This window comes from Idiotropiscis lumnitzeri, chromosome 4 (genome assembly GCF_059441095.1).
Source record: "Idiotropiscis lumnitzeri isolate Australia: NSW breed Sydney's pygmy pipehorse chromosome 4, RoL_Ilum_1.0, whole genome shotgun sequence".
Taxonomy (NCBI): Eukaryota; Metazoa; Chordata; class Actinopteri; order Syngnathiformes; family Syngnathidae; genus Idiotropiscis; species Idiotropiscis lumnitzeri.
Genome location: NC_142394.1, coordinates 20,548,200 through 20,567,460, shown reverse-complemented (window position 1 = coordinate 20,567,460; position 19,261 = coordinate 20,548,200). Strand labels below are relative to the sequence as shown.

At 40.6% G+C, this 19,261-nt stretch overlaps 2 protein-coding genes across 7 annotated transcripts in view; one reads left to right on the top strand and one right to left on the bottom strand.

The window, feature by feature from the left end:
* Positions 1–10,740, top strand: part of LOC148338509 (LIM and calponin homology domains-containing protein 1-like) — a 47,454-nt gene extending 36,714 nt beyond the window's left edge. For 4 of the 6 annotated variants that reach the window (XM_088292518.1, XM_088292519.1, XM_088292522.1 and 1 more), the window contains 14 exons: positions 1,141–1,395; positions 1,597–1,705; positions 2,123–2,187; positions 2,261–2,342; positions 2,546–2,614; positions 2,819–2,847; positions 4,789–4,881; positions 5,482–5,619; positions 6,355–6,449; positions 6,715–6,846; positions 7,359–7,436; positions 7,798–7,906; positions 8,035–8,137; positions 9,023–10,740. In XM_088292518.1, the coding sequence (XP_088148644.1) occupies positions 1,141–1,395; positions 1,597–1,705; positions 2,123–2,187; positions 2,261–2,342; positions 2,546–2,614; positions 2,819–2,847; positions 4,789–4,881; positions 5,482–5,619; positions 6,355–6,449; positions 6,715–6,846; positions 7,359–7,436; positions 7,798–7,906; positions 8,035–8,137; positions 9,023–9,048 (1,383 nt within the window). In that variant the 3' untranslated portion in view covers positions 9,049–10,740. Of the gene's footprint in view, positions 1–1,140; positions 1,396–1,596; positions 1,706–2,122; positions 2,188–2,260; positions 2,343–2,545; positions 2,615–2,818; positions 2,848–3,155; positions 3,270–4,788; positions 4,882–5,481; positions 5,620–6,354; positions 6,450–6,714; positions 6,847–7,358; positions 7,437–7,797; positions 7,907–8,034; positions 8,138–9,022 lie in introns of all 6 variants that reach the window. The other 2 variants (XM_088292523.1, XM_088292520.1) reach the window with 2 other exon arrangements.
* A 2,904-nt stretch (positions 10,741–13,644) lies between these two features.
* Positions 13,645–17,040, bottom strand: phox2bb (paired like homeobox 2Bb). Its single transcript, XM_088294514.1, has 3 exons — positions 16,800–17,040; positions 15,430–15,617; positions 13,645–14,082 (listed from the first exon to the last, which is right to left on the bottom strand). The coding sequence occupies exons 1-3, from the start codon at positions 17,038–17,040 to the stop codon at positions 13,645–13,647; spliced, it is 867 nt and encodes a 288-aa protein (XP_088150640.1).
* Between the last annotated feature and the right edge of the window lie 2,221 nt (positions 17,041–19,261).

The following is a 19,261-nucleotide window of genomic DNA, read 5'->3' as shown; positions in this document are numbered from 1 at the left end:
TTTTCAGCGTAGAACTGTGCATAGTTTCTCCAGGCTAGATATATATTAACCAATAAAATAACAAATTATGCAGAAGTGAGCGCTGACTACAGGGCCTATATTCAGTGACAATATGAATGTACCTTTTCCCAAAATTTGTGGGGGTTTGTGTATGTAATTTTTTAATTTATTTTATTTTTTTATATTTGATCCAAAGCAGGAAGGAAACATTTTTTTTTGGATAAAAACGTTGGGCAGTGATGGTTGCTACCAGGCTAAATGTAGCCAAGCGCTTCTCTGGAATGTCTTGTCAGCCGTCTCAGTCCCACTTTGAATGGAGCCTTGTGTTCCCTATTGACTTAAGAAGTTGACGGAGAAGGGCCCTCTCAATGTGGAGTGGGCTCCCCGGTGGACAAAGACGGCCCACACAAGCTGCTTGGAGACGGAGGAGAAGGTGGAGGTATATAGGGGGCGCTGGATCGAGAGGGCGGGGGTCCTCACTGAGAAGTTCACAAGGAGCCTCCTCACACATATATTACGAGCGTCTCTTTGTCTCTGAGGCCCGCTTGTTGCTAAAGTCTGCATGCATTAGCTAATAGTAGAACTAATGAAGGCACAAGTGTGGTTTTCAGCCCAGAGATTCATTTCAGTTGGAGTTCTCATTAGGGCACGCTTTGAATTACTATTTAATACTATTCTTGAGATGATTATTAGGACGCTCAATATACCCAAAAAATGTGATGAAGTGTGTGTATCTTGTATAACACAACAGGACACACGGAAATGTCACAAGGACCCATACCCTAACTTGAACAGGAAGGCGGCCATTTTGGTTTGAAGCAGTCATGTCGAACAAATTCCAGGGCTTTGACAAACTCCTCCAAGGGGATTCGTCCAAATGAGCCTTGCGGCGCTCATATATGTCGTGCGTGTGATGTAGCCTCAGGTGCTGTAATTTCAAATAGAGAATCTGAATTCATATTAGCATTTGATCATTCCACACGATGAAAAACAATGTATTAAGGCGTGATATTAAATTTAAATAATTTGTATTTTATAGGGTTTTATTGTGTTTCATTTTTTCTTGTGTTTTCTATTCTTTGTTACGTATCACTTTAGCTTAGCACAGACGTGTCTCAAAATAGCAATCATCTGTTCTAGGCTGATGGCTTGCTGCGGGTCAACGGCAACACGGGACACGACGACTCTCCCGCAGCTCCCGAGAGACAAGGAAGGGAGTCTTCTCCTGTTTTCCTTCCGTCCTCCTCGCCCAAAACCACGGCCCACAACCCGAACACCTCTGCGGCAGGAGGAAATCCGGCGTCCACCAATGTCGAGCCAGTTTCGACTGATGTCCAGGACGAGGAAGTTGCTCTGTGTTCAACGCCACCCAGCAGGCCAACTTCACTACCAGCGGTGAAACTTCTGCTTATTCTGTTACCTTTACTAAAATATTCAAATTTATTTTCAAATCTGTTTAATCATGACCTTTAAACTAACAATAACATTAGATGTAAATTTAGATTGTTTTGTGTACCTAATATTTATTGATTTGGCCATAAGATATGCAAAGTGAAATAATAGATATTCAGTTTTTTGTTGTTGTTGTTTGTTTAGGAGTTGCAGAAACCAGAGGAAAGCTTCGGGAGGAAGAGTGGAAGCCAGTCAGCAGCAGCTCCACTGGAAAAAAAGTGTGAATCAGCATCACACGTCCAAACATCTGCAGGTCTGAGTCACATGCTGCTCTACCGCCCCCATCTGGATGCTTGTAGATCTGTCATATTGCAGTCATATATATTTTTTTTTAATTTGAAGTGTATCGTTGTAAATTTTCAAAAACGGTATGATGAAGTATATGCGGTGGAAGAACTACTGCGCATTCAACGTCCACTTCCCTTTAATGGGTTAAAATCAAAGGGTTGGTTTGGTGGGGTTGGTTCTGTCTCATGCAAATGCCCTCTACTGCTTGTGTTACCATGACAACTGTGGGTGGAGCTAGGGCATTACAACAAGGGGAGGGATTCTCAAGTGTTGTCATGTTTGCAACTTCGTCACATATTTAAATTAGTCGACTCGATCCCATCATGTGGTGCATGCAGCGGACTCCTACTTTAGCACAGCACAATAAACACTGTCTTTGCAGAAGCCAAACAAAAGACTGTACCATCGTGTCAATCAGGACTTGGCACGCACTCTGTAACCTCAGGGGTAAGCCATTAAAATCCTTCCTACTTCAACATGTCATCCATCCATCTGATTAATAATCCCGTCAAATCTGTAGATGAGCGTAGACAGTCACCTGGAGACAAACCAGAAGAAACAGGAGGTTCCCCGTTTTGGACATCATCCGCCAATAACAGAAGGTTACTGACACACACACACACACACACACACACCCCTTCTTGCATTTGTTACCTTCTTAAGACCACCCATAAAATGCCTACTTTCCAGGACCCCCCCCCCCCCCCCACACACACACACACACACACACTAAACTAGCTTTAGTTTATACCCGTTTTACCCCTTTAACGACTTGCATCATGTTTTTCTTCATATCTCCCTATAGCTTTCAAAAACAGTACTCGCTCTCCACTGACAAGCAGCAACCCAAATTTGCGCTGGGAGTTCTTTGCAGGTAATTTTCCTTTTCTGACTTTTGGAGATGGGACACACAATTGATTGTTGATTGTTGAATGCGGCACGACATAGAGCTGAATGATTCTGAACTAATATATTTTTAATTGCAAATGATGCATATTGTTTGATGTTGATACTCACCACCATAATCTTAGTGACACCTGATTTTGATACATGGTTCCTGTACATTTACATTCTACAGATAAGGGGGAGAAGGATCAGCACAGCAACGTGAGTACAATCAACATCTTGAAACGTGAAGGTTAAGTTTATGACACGCACGTATGTGACTTCCTACCACCACTGGTCACCTCTGTCCTTTTCTGTCTTTCTCCTTCAGTAGGAGTGAATTGGCTAGCATTGGACTAGAGCTATTGTGGTAGAGCAACTATCTGTCTTCTCATCTCCATTATTTTCTCTGTCTTTGTGATTCCTGGTTGTTTGAGGGTACCCAACGTGTGCATGACTATTTTTGTGCTTTGGGTTTTGTGGATGGATACATGTGTTGTTGACGGGGTGGGGGGTGGCCATCCCGTCAGGTTTCAGTGCCGGTGTCGCCTCAGACCAGGCGGGCCGACCGCTGGTTCTGGGACCCGGAAGAGGAGCGAAAGCGTCAGGAAAGGTGGCAGCAAGAGCAGGAGCGCCTGCTGCAGGTACCGGTACCCCATGGGTAGGCGTCAAGGCAAAGCATGGCACATGAGGCTACCTGCAGCTCCCAATTTCGGTTTTATTTGCGCAAGAGAGTCACGCTGTCAAAAGCCTACTTTCCCAAAGGTGTGTTCCGTTTGCATATATATATGCATACATATCCACTGTTCGTGCCATTTTTCAGCATATAGTAGAAGTCACAACCATTTATCTAACGAGTGTTAGATAAGACTTTTGTGCAAGCAAGCATAAAGCCCAGCAAGGCCTTGTTAGCTTGACAAAGTTTAGCAATCAATTCTAATTCCCAGAATTTCATTGTATTTTTTGTGGAAGTAGTTTTAGTAGTATTTGATTTATTTTTAAATATTTATTTTCATATTTTTAATGTATTTTTTAGTTACAATAATTTATTTGTATTACTAATGAGTACATTTGTTATGATTCATTTTAAGTATAAGAAATTGACAATAATTTTAGTTTTATTCTCTATATTTTTATCACAATTGTACATATAATTAAAATCAATGATTGTAAAAATAGTTTTATGTATGTCCTTTTATTTAGAATTGGACATGCAATACTTGAAAGTTTTTTTGTTTTTTTTTTGGTTACGGTATATGCTGTGCATTATTAAATTTTCATGAAGCATGCATAATTTAAAAAAAATTAAAAAATGACAATACCTTACCTAAGTAGTTTATTTTAATTTGAATCAATGAATATTCATTTTTGTTTGCCCACCTCTGCTTTTAAACAAGTGAGATGAGCTTATACCTTTTAAAGGTTTCAGACGTCATCAAGTTGATTAACCGCATTGCATTGCTCCTTTTGAAAGCTTGCATCCATTTTTATGATCAGAGCATTTTCTTATCCTAACATCCGCTCGTGTCCCGCTGCCACTAGCGCAAGGAGCTTTGTCACAGCTTGTGCTGGGGGCATGCTGCTGCCGAACTGCCCCCCCCCCCCCATCCTTCTCTGCAGCTCAAGTCAGAAAGGCTTCTGAACTCGAATGGATGGATGGTGCATGACTGTGCTTGTTGTGTTTCAACCCTGTAGTTGTTTGTCGTGCTCTGTGATTGTCCATGACATTATCAATCAAAACAGCATTTTCAAGGTGTATGAGGGTATTAAGGGATCTTAAATTAGACTTTTCAAATGTAAGGCCTTAAGTAGCCTTAAAAATGTGTGAGATGACGACTGCATAATTTATTGCACTAATCTGACATAACACTCTTGTTGCGTGTCCAAAAACGTCTTGAATTGAACTCCTTAAAACCTGCAGACACCCTGTTGTTTTCTTTATAAAGGCAAACATTTTTAACAACGAAACAGTCCTCGGAAGCCTGTTTGCACGTCAAACTCCCGCCTGCTTCTCCTGTTCTTCTTTTTCTTTGCATTCACTCCTGACAAGCCACAGTTCCATGATATATAATTCAATTTTTACACACCTCCGACATAAATCACAATGTCTTTTTTTCCCCCCGTGTGTGTGTATGGTTGTGGTATGTTGCCGTGGTAACACAGGAGAAGTACCAGCGGGAGCAGGAGAAGCTCAAGGAGGAGTGGGAGAAGGCCCAGAGAGAGGTCGCCCAAGAGGAGAGGCGCTACCATGAGGAGGTGGGAGCATATTTATACACCAAATGAAGGTTTCTGTGAAAACATCCTCCTCAAGCTTTCTGTGACTTTGTTTGCGTTCATAAGTGAACTTCTATTGAAATCTTGGTTGCCTTTATTTTTTTGGTAATCTGCAAGGTTTAGCGGTTACCGATTTGATTTCGCTAGGTTACTACACACTTGTAATTAACATTAACATTGGAGGACTGTCTGTAGTCGTACGAGCTCTTTGTGAATAACAAACGTTAAATTGGACCGTTTGGTGTCTTTGTTTCTGTCCATCACTTTGTGATGTTAGAAAAGAAGCAGCACTGAGTGAAGGTGTAGACGGCTACGTGAGCATCTAGCTAGCTCCCATTTATATTGATTGATGACATTTGGGGTGGTAGTGACCAAACTTTTACAAACATACAACTTCTCGTAATATGGCGCTAGCTATCAAACTTGCCATATTCTTGTCACTAGCGTGTCATATGAGTTTATTGAGGTTTTAGATGACAAGAATGTTTTTTTTTATTGAGTGACATTGCTTACGGATTACATCGTGGTCGTACTTGGAGGTTTCGCTGTGCGTTTACTGCTGCAATGCTACCCTCACATTAGGAACGTCTAATCCTGGACGAGACGGTCACACCCCTGACTCCACAATCGTCCACCCCGCCAACTTCCGAGGGCCAGGACGCCATTGTGCGTTCACTTGCTGACTGGGAGCGCAAACAGGAACGACTGGAAAGACATGCGGTGCACAACTCATTTATTTGTTTTATTCACCGTTATTAGTTTGTGTTTTCATGCATTGCATATGGGTTGCAGTTAGAAAATACCCAAGTTATCATATTGAGTTATATTTCGTATATATATATATATATATATATATATAATTTTTTTATTTATTTTATTTTATTTTGGGTTTTTTTGATTGAAGAAGTTACAATGTTTTGAAAGTAAAGTTTTTTTTTTAGTCATTCTTCACAAGAACAATGATGTAGTTTGTCAGGATGAAGAGTCAATCTTATGAGAATATGTCAAGAGTTTTCCAAGATGTAATCAGTGATATAAAAGTCAACTACTTTATTCTCGTGATATTACACTATTTATCCAGGAAAATAATTTTAATGGAACTATACATGCATTCATCATCTGAACCGCTTTAGAAAAATAGCTGATTTTATTCTTAAAAAAAAAGGGATTTTATTGCTGTAGTAATGAACCTTTTGTTCTAGAAAACAATGTTGATAGCACAATCCTATTAGTTTTTAATTGACCAAAGGTTAAGGTAGACTTGGGTAATTATCCCCATATGTTATTAGCTATATAATTTTTACATTTATATCATTTTATTTATTATATATTATTTTGCGGACCCCCAAGCTTACTCCTCACGGACTTTCAAGGGTCCCAGGAGCCCAATTTGAAAACCTCTGCACAAAGTGATTGGTCAGCTAACAGTCCTTTTCTTCTGATCGGCTAACACAGAAGGAAAGTGCCGAGAACGTGGAGTGTAAACGCCGAGAGGACAAGACGAGCGACATCAGCACCGCCGACGACAGCAGCTTCAGAACAGCCAAGAGGTTTGTCGACGCATCAAAACACACGTCGAGAAAACCTTTGTTCGATAAATATAATCGAAAGGACGACGCGTCTTAATGTAAAATTTGGATTTAATATCAAATAATATGAAATCAACATTGTTACTCAAAACATCTTTGCAGATTCACGGGCAGAGTTAAAAAAAATAAAATAAATAAATCATGTCTGCGATGGCTATGGCAGCACAGTATGGATATCACTCTAATGAGTAAAAATAGAGCCGTAACCTTGTCTTTTTTACTTCAGCTCGGTGAGTCAGAGTAGCTGCCTGCAGAATGGACAGAAGCTTCACCAAATGGCCGCCAAGACCGCCGCGCCGATCAAAAAACGGCAAGACGCCGAACCCGTAAAGCCTGCCCGGTCTCCGGGACAACGCAGGTGTGTGATGGATGTGTGCGGATTGAAATGGACTATAAATGTCTTTTGCTTTCGGCTTTTCCGTCAGGCCATCATTTAAAGAAGCTTCCTGCCCTTTGACAGTAATTGTCTGACATTGTTGAAAGTGAAGTGTAACCATAGCAACAGTAGCGCTTGTGCTGTGCAACGATAGCCCATTTGAGGCCTTCATTGGGTTGGGCCGCAGTCTTTCAGTTGCCGTGTTTGGCCAGCAGATGGCACCAACTACTTGTCTTCCTGTCCATGACAAGGAAACAAGCTTTTATCATAGCTGCATTCATTATCTCACTCACAGATTATCATCATGTCGTCATCATCCCTACACATTTTCGAGAATCGCATCCACATTTCCGGCAGGCTCTGAATGAATATGTTCAGAAATCTGCAGTCATTCAATCCCTCAATACTAAGCGAAATAAATGTGGGCTCTGGTCAAGGCTATGCTGTCAGTCGCATGGTCCGTTGAATCCCACAACAATCTGTCCATTTTCCAGGAGTGCGCCCACCACTAATAACGCGGGCCGTAGCCCACCCAAGCCCCCTCCCCCTTCTGCCGACGTACCATCCAACAGGTATCCTCATCGCCGCCATTTTGTGCTTCGCATCCTAGCTTTGTTGTGCTCGGCTTGTGCTTGCTGTCGTCGTCACGGAAGTTAGGTTCTTGGGAGGACAAAAGTATTGGGACACATCCATTAATTAGTGTTTGCTCATCACTGCCCTAAAGTTACGCTGCTTGGGTGAGTGGGTTGTGAGAAAACATGCCCCTCATACATCCCCCCCACCCTTTCATTCATCTTTTAGGTAATACGGTTTGAGTTCATCCATAGTGTGCCGATGCTTTTGTCCACCTAATGGAAACTCTAGTGCTGCCTTTGTCTTTAGACTTGATGAAGCAGTGCGAGGCTCATTGTTTTGAATGTTATTGCGGTGTAGGTCTGTCAGCGGCAAAAAGTTGTGCTCCAGCTGTGGGCAGCCGCTGGGCAAGGGGGCTGCCATGATCATCGAGACCCTCAGCCTCTACTTCCACATCGACTGCTTTAAGGTGAGTGAAGAACCCATTTTCTCCAGGTTAGTATGTGTGGGAGGGGTAAAAGCATTTAGAAAAGAATTGTGTGGTCTACAAAGCGGATTTTCAGGGGTTCACAGCATTGTTGTTGTTGTTGTGGTCAGTGCGGCGTGTGCAAGGGCCAATTAGGAGACACATCCACGGGCACTGATGTGCGGATCCGTAGAGGCCTCCTCAACTGCCATCAGTGCTACATTCGCTCCCGCTGTGAGTTAATCTCACCTGACATTGTTGCCTCACAACACACGTGACCAATTTGTCCACATTACATCCAGCGTACTCATTGAATTGCCTCTTTTTTAGTACAGCTATCTACCTGTGGCAATTTTACAGGCATCATGTTCAGATTTTGTACGTCCATGATAGGACTTGAAAGATCATTCACAGACATTGCCAAAAATCTAAAGTAACCCAAATACATGCAGGTTCCATCCGCATAGTGAGGGGAATTCCTCAAAAGTAAAAGAATGGAGCCTGTGGATAAAGCTTGTGGAGTCCGTTACATAACAAAAAAAAAATTACAAAAATATAAATTAATCGAAACAGAGACTGGATAAAAAGCTGTGCAGCTGGCCCCATAGTTGCAACAAACCCATAAAAATTGTCAGGCAACGTGGTCATCCACTAAGGTAGTTGCATCGTTCAAAAATGAACAGGCACACCTTTTTGGGGCTGTAAAATACTCCTAAACTCATTAGCCAAAATGCTAACGATATGCTACTAAAGTGAGGACTAGTGACTTGGTTTCTATCTGCCTATTACTTACTTAAGTTAATACAAATTATAGCCAAATAGGAAACTGGTTTTTAAAGAAATGTATTTTGGATTTTAAAATGTAAATAGTTGAATTTTTAACAAAAAAAAGTGCTTTATTAGATTTTTTCAAAAGACACTAACATACATTGAACATTGAATTCAGTATTTATTTCTGTCTACCGCTAGAGGGAGCTTGCCTACCATTCCACATTTTGAGCATCACTGATAATCACAGTCGTCTACACAGCCATACTCAATTTCCTTCCATTTTGTCATCTCACCTTCGCCGTCTGTTGCCACTTACTGAACGTTTGCGGCTCTCTCATTTCCCTCAAGCGGCCGGACAGCCGACCACCTTGTGACGCTTCGGGTCAAGTTGAACCCGATCACCTGCCAAGCCCTGCCCTCCTGTGCAAAACCTCTATTCATCACGTGGGCCAAGACAAGATTTTTCATCCGTATACAATATATTCTTTAACCGCAGACTGTCAACAGTCATAACAGTCAGTCACTCATTGTTGCATTTTTACGAAGCACAATCGATTTGAGCTACCATTCAGTTCCATATGAAGCAAATGCAATTCATTCACATGTACACGTTTAATTGGATTTAATCTGGTTTAGGTGTCTTATTTTTTTCATCAAATTGCATCCATTTTATGTCACTGCCAAAACTAAACAAAATTAGATGTGCAAATGAACCTTTGCTACGTGCAAAACTGGACCTCCACCAAGGCAATCATTGTTTTGCATCAGCACTGAATTGCGCACCTGAGTGATGACATTCAAAAGTTGTTACTATAATCCAAATAATCCACAAGGCTTCCACTGACACACACGCTTGGAATGTAATTCACGAGGGCAATAACTGGACTTGCTACTTCCACGTGCCTTAGGAACAAAAAGGATGATGACACAGCAAAGAAACATAACAAAAGTAGGGTTGTTTTTCATTGTTTTTATTTCGCTAGAAGGAAAAAAAAGGGGCCAAATAGTCATCGCCCGCCAAACTCCTTCATTGCAAGTTGTCCACTTTGCCGCCTCAGTGATTTTGCAGTGATTGAATGCAATTGTCATCCATTTTGAGGAATATATGCAGGACAAAACAATTGACCTTTCGCTTTAACTGCGCTTGCCAGAAACAGAGCGGCCAATCACAGCGCAGCATGGAAGGCCGACCTGTCCTGGTTGAATTTTTGCTATTTTTATTTATTTTTTTCCTTTATGCATAAGAGAGTGACACAAAGGTTGAATGGAAATGTTTTTGTTAGGCTCTAGAAAAGGTATGCCGTCATCCACAAAAAAATCTAAATCAGCTCAGATTAATGCTGACCATGACTTAAGCTATGCAATCAACCGCATAGTCGATTGAATACCTCCAACGTAGTCAGTTGAATAGTGCAAAAATCCAAAACCAGACTAGAAAAATGCAAACTGGTAAAGCCATGAGGCTCCGCATAGTCAGATGAATCCTCAGGAATCGACTTGACTCGAACCTCGCCCATATAAAATACGGGCGCTTGATAAAATTAAGCGGTGGTCCTCACAGTCGGTTGAATAGTGCAAAATCCAAACCAGCTCAGCAAAATGTGGATAAAGCGATGCGGTCATCCACCACTACAATACTGTGTTGTGTGTAAAGCTTTTTGGCCTTAGCAACAGTAACTAAGGGGCTCTGAGCGAAAGGTCTGTTGAAGTATGCCAACTTTTGTTTTGTTTTTTTTTTGTTTTTTTTGCTATGTTTGCATTTTGAGAGCTGGGCAGTGTGCTGCGGATGTTTAAAAAAATGCACGTTTAAGCCTAAAACCAAAAGATGCTGTAAAAAAAAAAAAGGAAATGTAAAAATCAAAGCAATAGCCGCTGTGCTTCCTGATGTCATCGAGCATTTTCCTCTCACAGTATTCCTCCGCTTCTCTTCTTCTTTTAGCGCGGAGGCTTTCTTGTGTATTTATTGTAATAGTCACCTGAACACTATCACCACATTTAGATGTATTCTTTCATTCACTGTGTCAATGCAATGACTGTACGTTTATAAATAAAACCATCCAAAGTCAGCACCTGTCTGTCCTTTTGATTTTGAGGAATTTCTCTTCATTTGGTGGAAGGCTCAAAATTTTAAAAACGGGTCTCGCAATGTCAAGCGTGAGTATTGCTCACATTTGACGGAATGGAGCCGCATACCACTTTTTAGGTAAGTATCACTTTGCAGCTTATTTTGTGCATGTTTTTGCATTGTTTGCAAATTTAGTTTTTCAGACTTATTTGAATTTAATTTTTTTTTATTCTATTTTTTTATTCTGTAGGTAAATATGTTTGATATAGTTGGTGTCTGGCGAAAAGGATCATTTCCACATTCGTTAACATTTTTCTGTTTTATCCATTTTTGAATTGTAAAATGGAAATGCAAGTTGCATAACACTTGCTTAAGTTTAATAGTTTTCTTGACATTTTTAATATAAATATGTATTTTTTATTTCCATACAATCCAACTTTATTGGATTTCATGAGATCTTGCAGATAAATAAATTTGATATAGTAGCTTTTTAACAAAGAACGTATACACATTTTGTTAACATTTTTTATCTTTTTTTGTGATTCAGTGTTAATTTAGGGGAAAAACATAAATTGGTAAAAATGGGTTATATAACACCTGTTTCTTAAATGTTCTACTAGTGACAGTCTATTTTCACTTAAGTATTATTTTAAATTATTGTAGTATTTGTCTTTCCTTTTGCCTTCTCCCACTGTCAAACCAAGTTTACAAATCAGAAAATTTTGTTTTTTTTCTCATTTAAATTGAGCTGTGTTGGATTCACAGTTTTCATTTAAAAACAACTTTTCAGCACCTCTTTTAGCTGTGAACTAATGTTGGTTAAAAATCTTTTTTTTTTTTTTTCGTGAAATTGAACCTTGAACGATTTGTGTCAATTTTAGGTTCTCGTTATGCAACACTGCTGCCAACAGTTTTTATTTCCCCCAGAAATCAAGGTAAAACTTTTTTACATTGAAAATTATTCACTTAAAATGAAAAATTGCCACCTGTTTATACTATATGTTGTTAATGTTTCCTTTCAATTGTTCACCTTTGAAAAAGAAAATTGACCTTTCCCACTGTTATTAGCAAGTGTGATGTTGTGGCACTGAAGTTGACAAAACATGACCAAGCCATTTTGTTTTTTTTGCTGTAATTATGTTTTTTTTTTTTGTATCATCAACAACCATCTCAATGCCTTGGAAAACTATGTGCACATGTAGAAATATTCCCTTCTTAAATATAAGCATTCAGTACCTAACAGAACATATAAATAACCTTCCGGACAACAACACTCACAACAAAGTGGGAGATTTGAAACAAAACAAAAAAAAGAGACGACATGCAAATTATATCCAAATAAATACATTTGCAGACATTCCCTTTTTACCCAAAAATAAATTTTGAGGGAATGCAACTTAAAATGAAGACTATACACGTCTATGATTCAACTATTAGGAGACGAGAATACATATTAACACTATACAATTGGAGCCACAAACACACTGCAGTAGAAAGACACACGAAACATAGATTCATGTCTGAAGGAGGAGGGAGAATGCTGGAGTGGAGGGGGGCTTTTCTGTACTTGTGCCTTTTTTCTTTTTATAGTGGACAATAAAAACAAAATATCAAGTTAAAAAAAAAAAAGATGATTTTCTGAAAACTGGATAAAGCTGTGTGGTCATCTGCATAGTCTTTGACTCCTGCAAAAATCGTAATCTCGCCCAGGTTAATGCAAACGGTGTAAGGCTATGCGGCCTTCCGCATAGTTTCTCCACAAATCAACGGGAATCAAAATGACAACGGAAAAGCAGGCTCTTGATAAATATGTGGTTGGCCGCATAGTCAGTGCAACCTCTCCCACCGAAAATATCTACTCACATCAAAATTAGCTGAAATGAAGTCAAACCCTGGGAAATGTTATGCGGTTCTCCACATAGTTGGTTCTATTTTGAATAGAAAGTCACTGAGAGGAATGCAAAATGATGAAAACAATGCAGGCAGCCCACATAGTTCACTATCAAAGATCAACTAAAATCAAAACAACCCCTCGATATAAGTAATGCTGTCTCTTGATAAAACAATGCAGTAAGACGCCTTGTCAGTTCATTCCTCTCAAATCAACCAATAAAATGCTGTTGCTAAATCTATGCCGTCGGCGCACAGTTGTTTGAATCCTGCAATAATCTAAACCAGTGCAGATGAATGATGATGAATCCCCCCCCAAAAATTACTAAAATTAAACTGTTGTTAAAGCTACGCGGCTGGCCAGTTCACTCAAAAATCGATCTTTAATAAAATGCTAACTCTCCGTAAATTTATGCTGTCAGCCACAAATTTGGTCGAATGACAAAATTTCAAATTGGTCCCAAAATGCAAACTGAAGATAAAATAAATTGTCAAAAACAGACCTCAGATAAAATGGAAGCTCTTGATAAGACTATGCGGTTGGCCACAAGGTTGGTCGAAATACAGTAGAAATGAAAACTCAAGCCCAAATAATTGTATGGTCTTGGTAAAATGAAGCCGCATAGTCAGTTGAATCCCTCCAAAATTGCCAATGCAAGCTCCTGGTGAAACTATGCCGCATAGTCAGACACGGGTTTGTAAGGACTGTAATGCAATGCTGTTAGCTTCACTGGCGAGCTTCAAAAACAGTTGGGTCAAAAATAATCCAATTGTGGGTCACAAAGAGAAATAATGTGTGTGTCTTTTGTTTTGTATAAAACAACCCAAATCTGAGTTGTTTTGTGCAGTTGGTTTATTTTCGACCCACCTGCTTTTAGAGCCAACTACTTTTTGGAAACTGCAGTTTGCCGAATGTGCCATGAAAATGTCTTTTTGTTGAGCAAATGCCACACAAGAGGGAGACAAAACAAAAGCAGGTTCGACTGTCGATGTCCATCAGTCTGTGTGTGGCCACTTAGAACATGCTGCTTTTTATTAAGGCAGCCTTGGCTCCGTTCTGTCTCTGCAAGGACGACAGCACGCTGGCGAACGGCCCGCCCAGCGAGTCCGGGATGGAGGTGATGGTCCCCGGGGCGGCGGCCCAGCCTTGGCTCGGCGCCGTCACCCCCACCCCCATGCCGGACGACACGACGCCCTTGCCGGCCTCCGCCTGTCCGCCGTTGCCGCCCCCGCCGCCGTTCACCTGCACGCCGGTGGGGCTGGGCCCCCCGCAGTTGGAGGTAGGCACCGGGTTGGGGCCCCCCGTGCTGTCCGGGTCGGTGGATTTGACGTCTTTGCTGTCGTCTTCCCGCGGGTCCGACTTCTTGCCGATGTTGGACTTGGCGGCGGCAGAGGCCGCTGCGGCGGCGCGCTCCTGTTTGCGGAATTTGGCCCGTCGGTTCTGGAACCAAACCTTCAAAGGACCCCAAAATCCGTCATTAGTCATGAATACGACCCGTTTTTTTTTTTTTAGTATAACAAGTAATGCTTGTTTGGACCAATTTAAATGACGATTAAGGTTCCCAAACACGTGTTAGGCCTCCTCTTGAATAATTGACATCTGCAGTTAAGTAAATAAACTGAAGTTATCTACATTGTGAAGGCCGTATTTGCGAAAAAAAAGTGCCCTTGTTCAGAAAAATATAAAGGAATAATACATGGTAATATGTGTTAGTGGGTATCATTTGTGGGAAAATATTTTCCACTGTAAAAATAAAGGCCTCCAGTACTCTTACTGCTAATATGAATCCGCTCCTTTGCAGTTAAGTAAATGGCCATTTTAAGGACAAATTATGAGTTAAATCGGTATATTTAAGAATTAAATAAAAATAAAGACCTCTTCAATACACACCTTTGTGCCAATACATGACTGCTACTCTGCAGTTAAGTAACCGACTATTCGATCGGCAATGACAATGAAACACGTTCATTTTGTGACTTTTTTTAATGCATCGATTTTTTTTCTTTTCCAATTTTTATTAGAGTGACAACTGTATTTACAAGAAACATTTTAAATTTACAGACTAGTGTTTAAACTGTTACTCAAAATAATACTGAAAATACATTTGTAAAAAATTAATAAAATAATGTTGAAAATACTTGTTTTTAAAATAAAGGCTTCCGTCCCCCGGTACTCTCTGCAGTTAAGTAACACAAGGCCACATGCGATCTGTTAAATGTAACTCCACTTTAATATTGACCTACAGAGCCGCTTCATTTTTGTGGCTTGTTCTTTGAAAAATTAAATACTTTTTTGTTTTAATATAAAAAAACAATTCAACAAAAATACTTTGATTAATGACGATCATTATCTACGATATTCAAATTTATGAGGATATCCAAGTGCATGATTTTTATTGGACATTTTTTTCATATATTGTGATATCGTTTGTATCCTAACATATTTTAAGTGGAGTTTTTTATTCGTAAGACATCGTTCTATAAAAGTCCACATATAAAAATGACGACCTTTTTCGTATAATTTATATCCACGATTAAGTAAAAAAGCAATTTGTTCACTGTTATCCTCCAATGAAATTTTGATTTCGTGACTTTTTGTATGGCCATGTATAGCAATATATGTTCATTGAGTATCTTTGCGTCTTGCTTATGAATCAAATGATCATTTAATGCTAAATTCTACCCCAAAATGATGAATTAGTGTTCAAATGCGCTTTAATGCCTCGCAAGTGCTGCGCGTAATTGGAGTCGATCTTAAATTGGAATCCTCCTCGCTGCCTTTGACTTTGTGATTGTTTACCTGCACTCTGGCTTCGGTCAGGTCTATTTTGAGTGCCAGCTCTTCACGCGTGTAGATGTCGGGGTAGTGGGTCTCTGCGAAGACCCTCTCCAGCTCCTTGAGCTGCGCGCTGGTGAAGGTGGTCCGGATGCGCCTCTGCTTGCGCTTCTCGTTCAGACCTCCGTGGTCCGTAAACAGCTTGTAGGGCACTGCATACCGCAGGAAGAGAAAATGACGCAAAATGTTTGTTTAGAAAAACATCCTTTAGAGGTCATGTGGGGGAATCTTAAATGTAACTGCAGCACACGTGGAGTTGTGTTCAGTTTTGTGTCGAGTGGACATCGGGGTTGGTTTTCAATTATGAATATCGTATAATATAATTCTGTTCCAAAAACCTCCGGTTGCCATGCGAAAAGAAAAACGTGAGTAATAGTCACAAGTGACGATAGATGTAATCTAATTGAAGCACAATTGATTATTAAAGTGAGTTTTTAATTGTAGTGCAAGTTAATTCGCTTGCTTTCTGTGCGTAAAGATCGGGTGTAATAGTCTCAAGTGGGATTGTGTTCGAATCTGTCTTAACCGATCGTCAATGTGAGTTTGCAGTCATAAATGTAATTTAATTCTTTCTGTAATAAGTCCCTTTGCTGTGCGTTAAAAAAACGTACGTAGTAGTCTCGAGTGTCGTTAATTGCAATTCGAATTGCGTTCAACTCCGAGTTCGGCGATCATCAAGGTGAGTTTTCATCGGCGATGTACTTTCATTCTGTTCCAAATGAGTCCGGTTGCTCTGCCTAAAAACATGTTCAATCATCACGTGATGTTGCCAATTGTCATCAACTGCATCAGAAGTGGAATTTGTCAGTGGTCATCTATGTGATCTTTTAATCATTTGTGTAAATGTCGTTTCATTGTATCCAAAATAAATCTTGGTGCCGTGCGTAATCGTCCCAAGTAAATGTGTTGATTCCACTTTTGCTTCTATTATGTTCTAACTCTGTTAAATTCTCTGTCTAGTAATCATTCGTGTATGCTTTTAATCGAAAATGTGCTTGAACTTTGGTCCAAAATGAGTGGCTGCGCCGTGCGTAAAAGCGTGCGTAAATTGTCATAACTCGTCGCCTTCCGCGTGTACTGTAACTCCCAATTTGGGCGCCAATAATGAGTTTTGCTCTTTGCTTATCTAATTATTCGTCTCATCGCAAAGTAAACACATTACGTCGGCTTATAGGATAATTCTGTTGGAGGCTTTCGGGTGTGACACGCGCGTAACCGAATTACACGCACGCAGCCGCTCCTAACGCGATAAATTCCTTCATTTGTGTACGCAAATTTGGCCCCGACCGAGCGAGCGAGCAAGCGGTGCAGTACCGCTTGAAAATGAGCCTCACCTGCCGCGTAGGGGCTGCTCTGGTGGTCCCTGAGCGTGCCCAGGCTGCAGGAGCCGGGCGCCAGCGACGGGCAGCCGCTGGTGGCCCCGAACGTGGTCCGAATGGGGTTGTACTGGAAGCCGCTGGCCTGGCTGCACGAGCTGAAGTCCGCGTAGGCCGACGCCAGGCTCGACGTGTCCATGCCGGCCATGCACGACTCGTAGGCGGACGAGTTGAGGTAAGAATACTCCATTTTATACATTTGGGAAAGCACCCAAAAGCTGAAAAATCCTCAAGTCGGCTAATGTTGGCGGGCGAGAGGGAGGAGGACTTGTCAGGGTTTTCCGGTTTTTTTTGTATGTGTGTGTGCGTGTGTTTTTCCCCGATGTTGACTGCTCGGCGGCCTCTCCAGAAGTGGCCTCCTTTATAGCAGCCCAGGCGCGTTTTGTGAAAAGCCCCCTAAGAGCCGCCTTGCCGGAGGTCTCCAGAGCATATCGAGCTCATCAGAAACGCGCGGACGAACAAAAGCAGCGCCGTGCGCGCGCTGCACTGCCTCCTTCCGTCCTTCCTCCTTCTTCCTCCACCGTTGCCACTGCCGCCTCCCTGCTTTACATGACAATAAGTCATCAGTCTATTGGGTCCGTCGTCCGGCCGAGCTGCAGCATCATTGATCCCCCCCTTCCGCCCCGCCCTCCTGCATCTCTAATTAGAATTTAATAGCGCCGCAGTAGAAGCAGAGAAGGAGAGCAGGCCTCCTTTTGCCCTTTAATTCGATCACAGCACTTGGAAATAATGAAAGTTGGGTGACGATTCTCCCTGATGCAATTTGCTCGCCCCAAGCTTTTAAAAGGCAGCCTGCGAGCCTTTTGCCACACTTTCTTGATTTTCTTATCTCGAGCCCCCATCCCCCCCCCCTCCCGCCCCCCACGCACACACGATGTGGACTACAGGATGCTCATCACACACACTCACCATGTCACATTTTTGTACAATTCTATGACAAAATCAGACAACCCAGCATGCTTTCTTGTCATTTTAAACGAGTTGTGATGCAAACTTCTAATTTCCACATTTATTTTTTCCTATTATGCAATAAACCAATCGTATAGTTGTGATGACTACAGCGCTCGTCACTGAAATCATATCATCCTATTTATGCACCTATTACAATAATAGTTATTATTATTATTATTGTTTATTGTTGTTATTCTATGAGTAGTTGACTTATAGGAGTATATTTTAATAAGTATGTTGTTAACATTTTGTGTGCCTTTAGTTGGCATCAAATGCGTATAAATGTTGATTCTGACCAAGTCATTATGATGCTTTTGACATTGAGCCACAAATTTCAAATTTTTGTGATTCATTCCATGAACCGGTAGCATCGATTCCATGAATGAATGAATAACTGCAGAACCGTATTAGTCCTTTCATATTTTTACACAAGACAGTTTTGCTTTTTCTGTGGTATAAAATGTTTATGATGTTCATTTTCAACTCGTGATGATTTGCTTTTGTCTATCATTGGTGCAATACACGAATTACAATTTTCTAATTAATGAAATTTGACTCAACATTAGTATCTTAATGTGATATGCCGTAGTGAGGGCTTAAAATGTTTTTTTTAAAATACATATTTTCTAGCCTATTTATAACCCCATGAAGGAAATGTAACTTAGATTCGAATAACTGAGCAGGTTGGTTAGGATAAATTGTTTTATTATATTATTGTGATTTTTTTTTTTCCATGAAAGCAAGTAAACTACATCTTCGTCATGACAATATGGGGATGAATGAAAAATGTTGCTTTCATCTAATTTATTCAAGGTCTTCTAACTTCAAGACATGTTTTCGTTTGCTCCCCGATAATCTCATTTCACATTAGTACATTATAAAAATGTAAAATAGAGGAATTAGGGGAAAAATAGTCCTCAATCATGTGTGATGTTTTTTTTCCCTTTACCTTCATGTTATGCGTTTCTCAGTCATTACGTAATTATAATGCGTAGTAGTAGCGACAATAAAATGGCAATCAAGTTCATTTTAGCCCATTTAAACGATATGGTAATAAGAACCAGTCATCTTTTGGTCGTTATACGCTGGAAAATGTCTCCTTTGACATTCAATCGACTTCCAAATTGTCTTTATTGCTTTCATTATTGCTGTGCTTGTTCCCATGACGTCATCGTTCCTATCAAACCACGATCATGCCGACACGCGTTTCATTCCATTTTCACTTTCTTCACGCATCAAACTCCACTAAAAATGGCGTCATCAATTCAATTGAGCACGTTTTCCCTCCTTTCCCCACCATAAAAGTCACTTTGAGGAAATGTGTTTTAGCGCAAGTGCATTGTGTGCGTGTGCTTGATTTAAACGTACGATTTAATTACAATGAATTGTTGACATCGTTCAAAAATATAAAAATGTGCTGCTGCCACTCAGCGTCACTATCATTAATTTTTGGCATTTACGTGCAAAAC

What these genes read in the sequence shown, in the direction of transcription:
- phox2bb (XM_088294514.1), bottom strand. Translation starts at nt 17,040, where the DNA reads ATGTATAAAATGGAGTATTCTTACCTCAACTCGTCCGCCTACGAGTCG. An exon ending in GAGCAGCCCCTACGCGGCAG is followed by an intron (nt 15,618 to 16,799) that starts GTGAGGCTCATT and finishes TGCGGTATGCAG; the next exon opens with TGCCCTACAAGCTGTTTACG. An exon ending in TGACCGAAGCCAGAGTGCAG is followed by an intron (nt 14,083 to 15,429) that starts GTAAACAATCAC and finishes GGTCCTTTGAAG; the next exon opens with GTTTGGTTCCAGAACCGACG.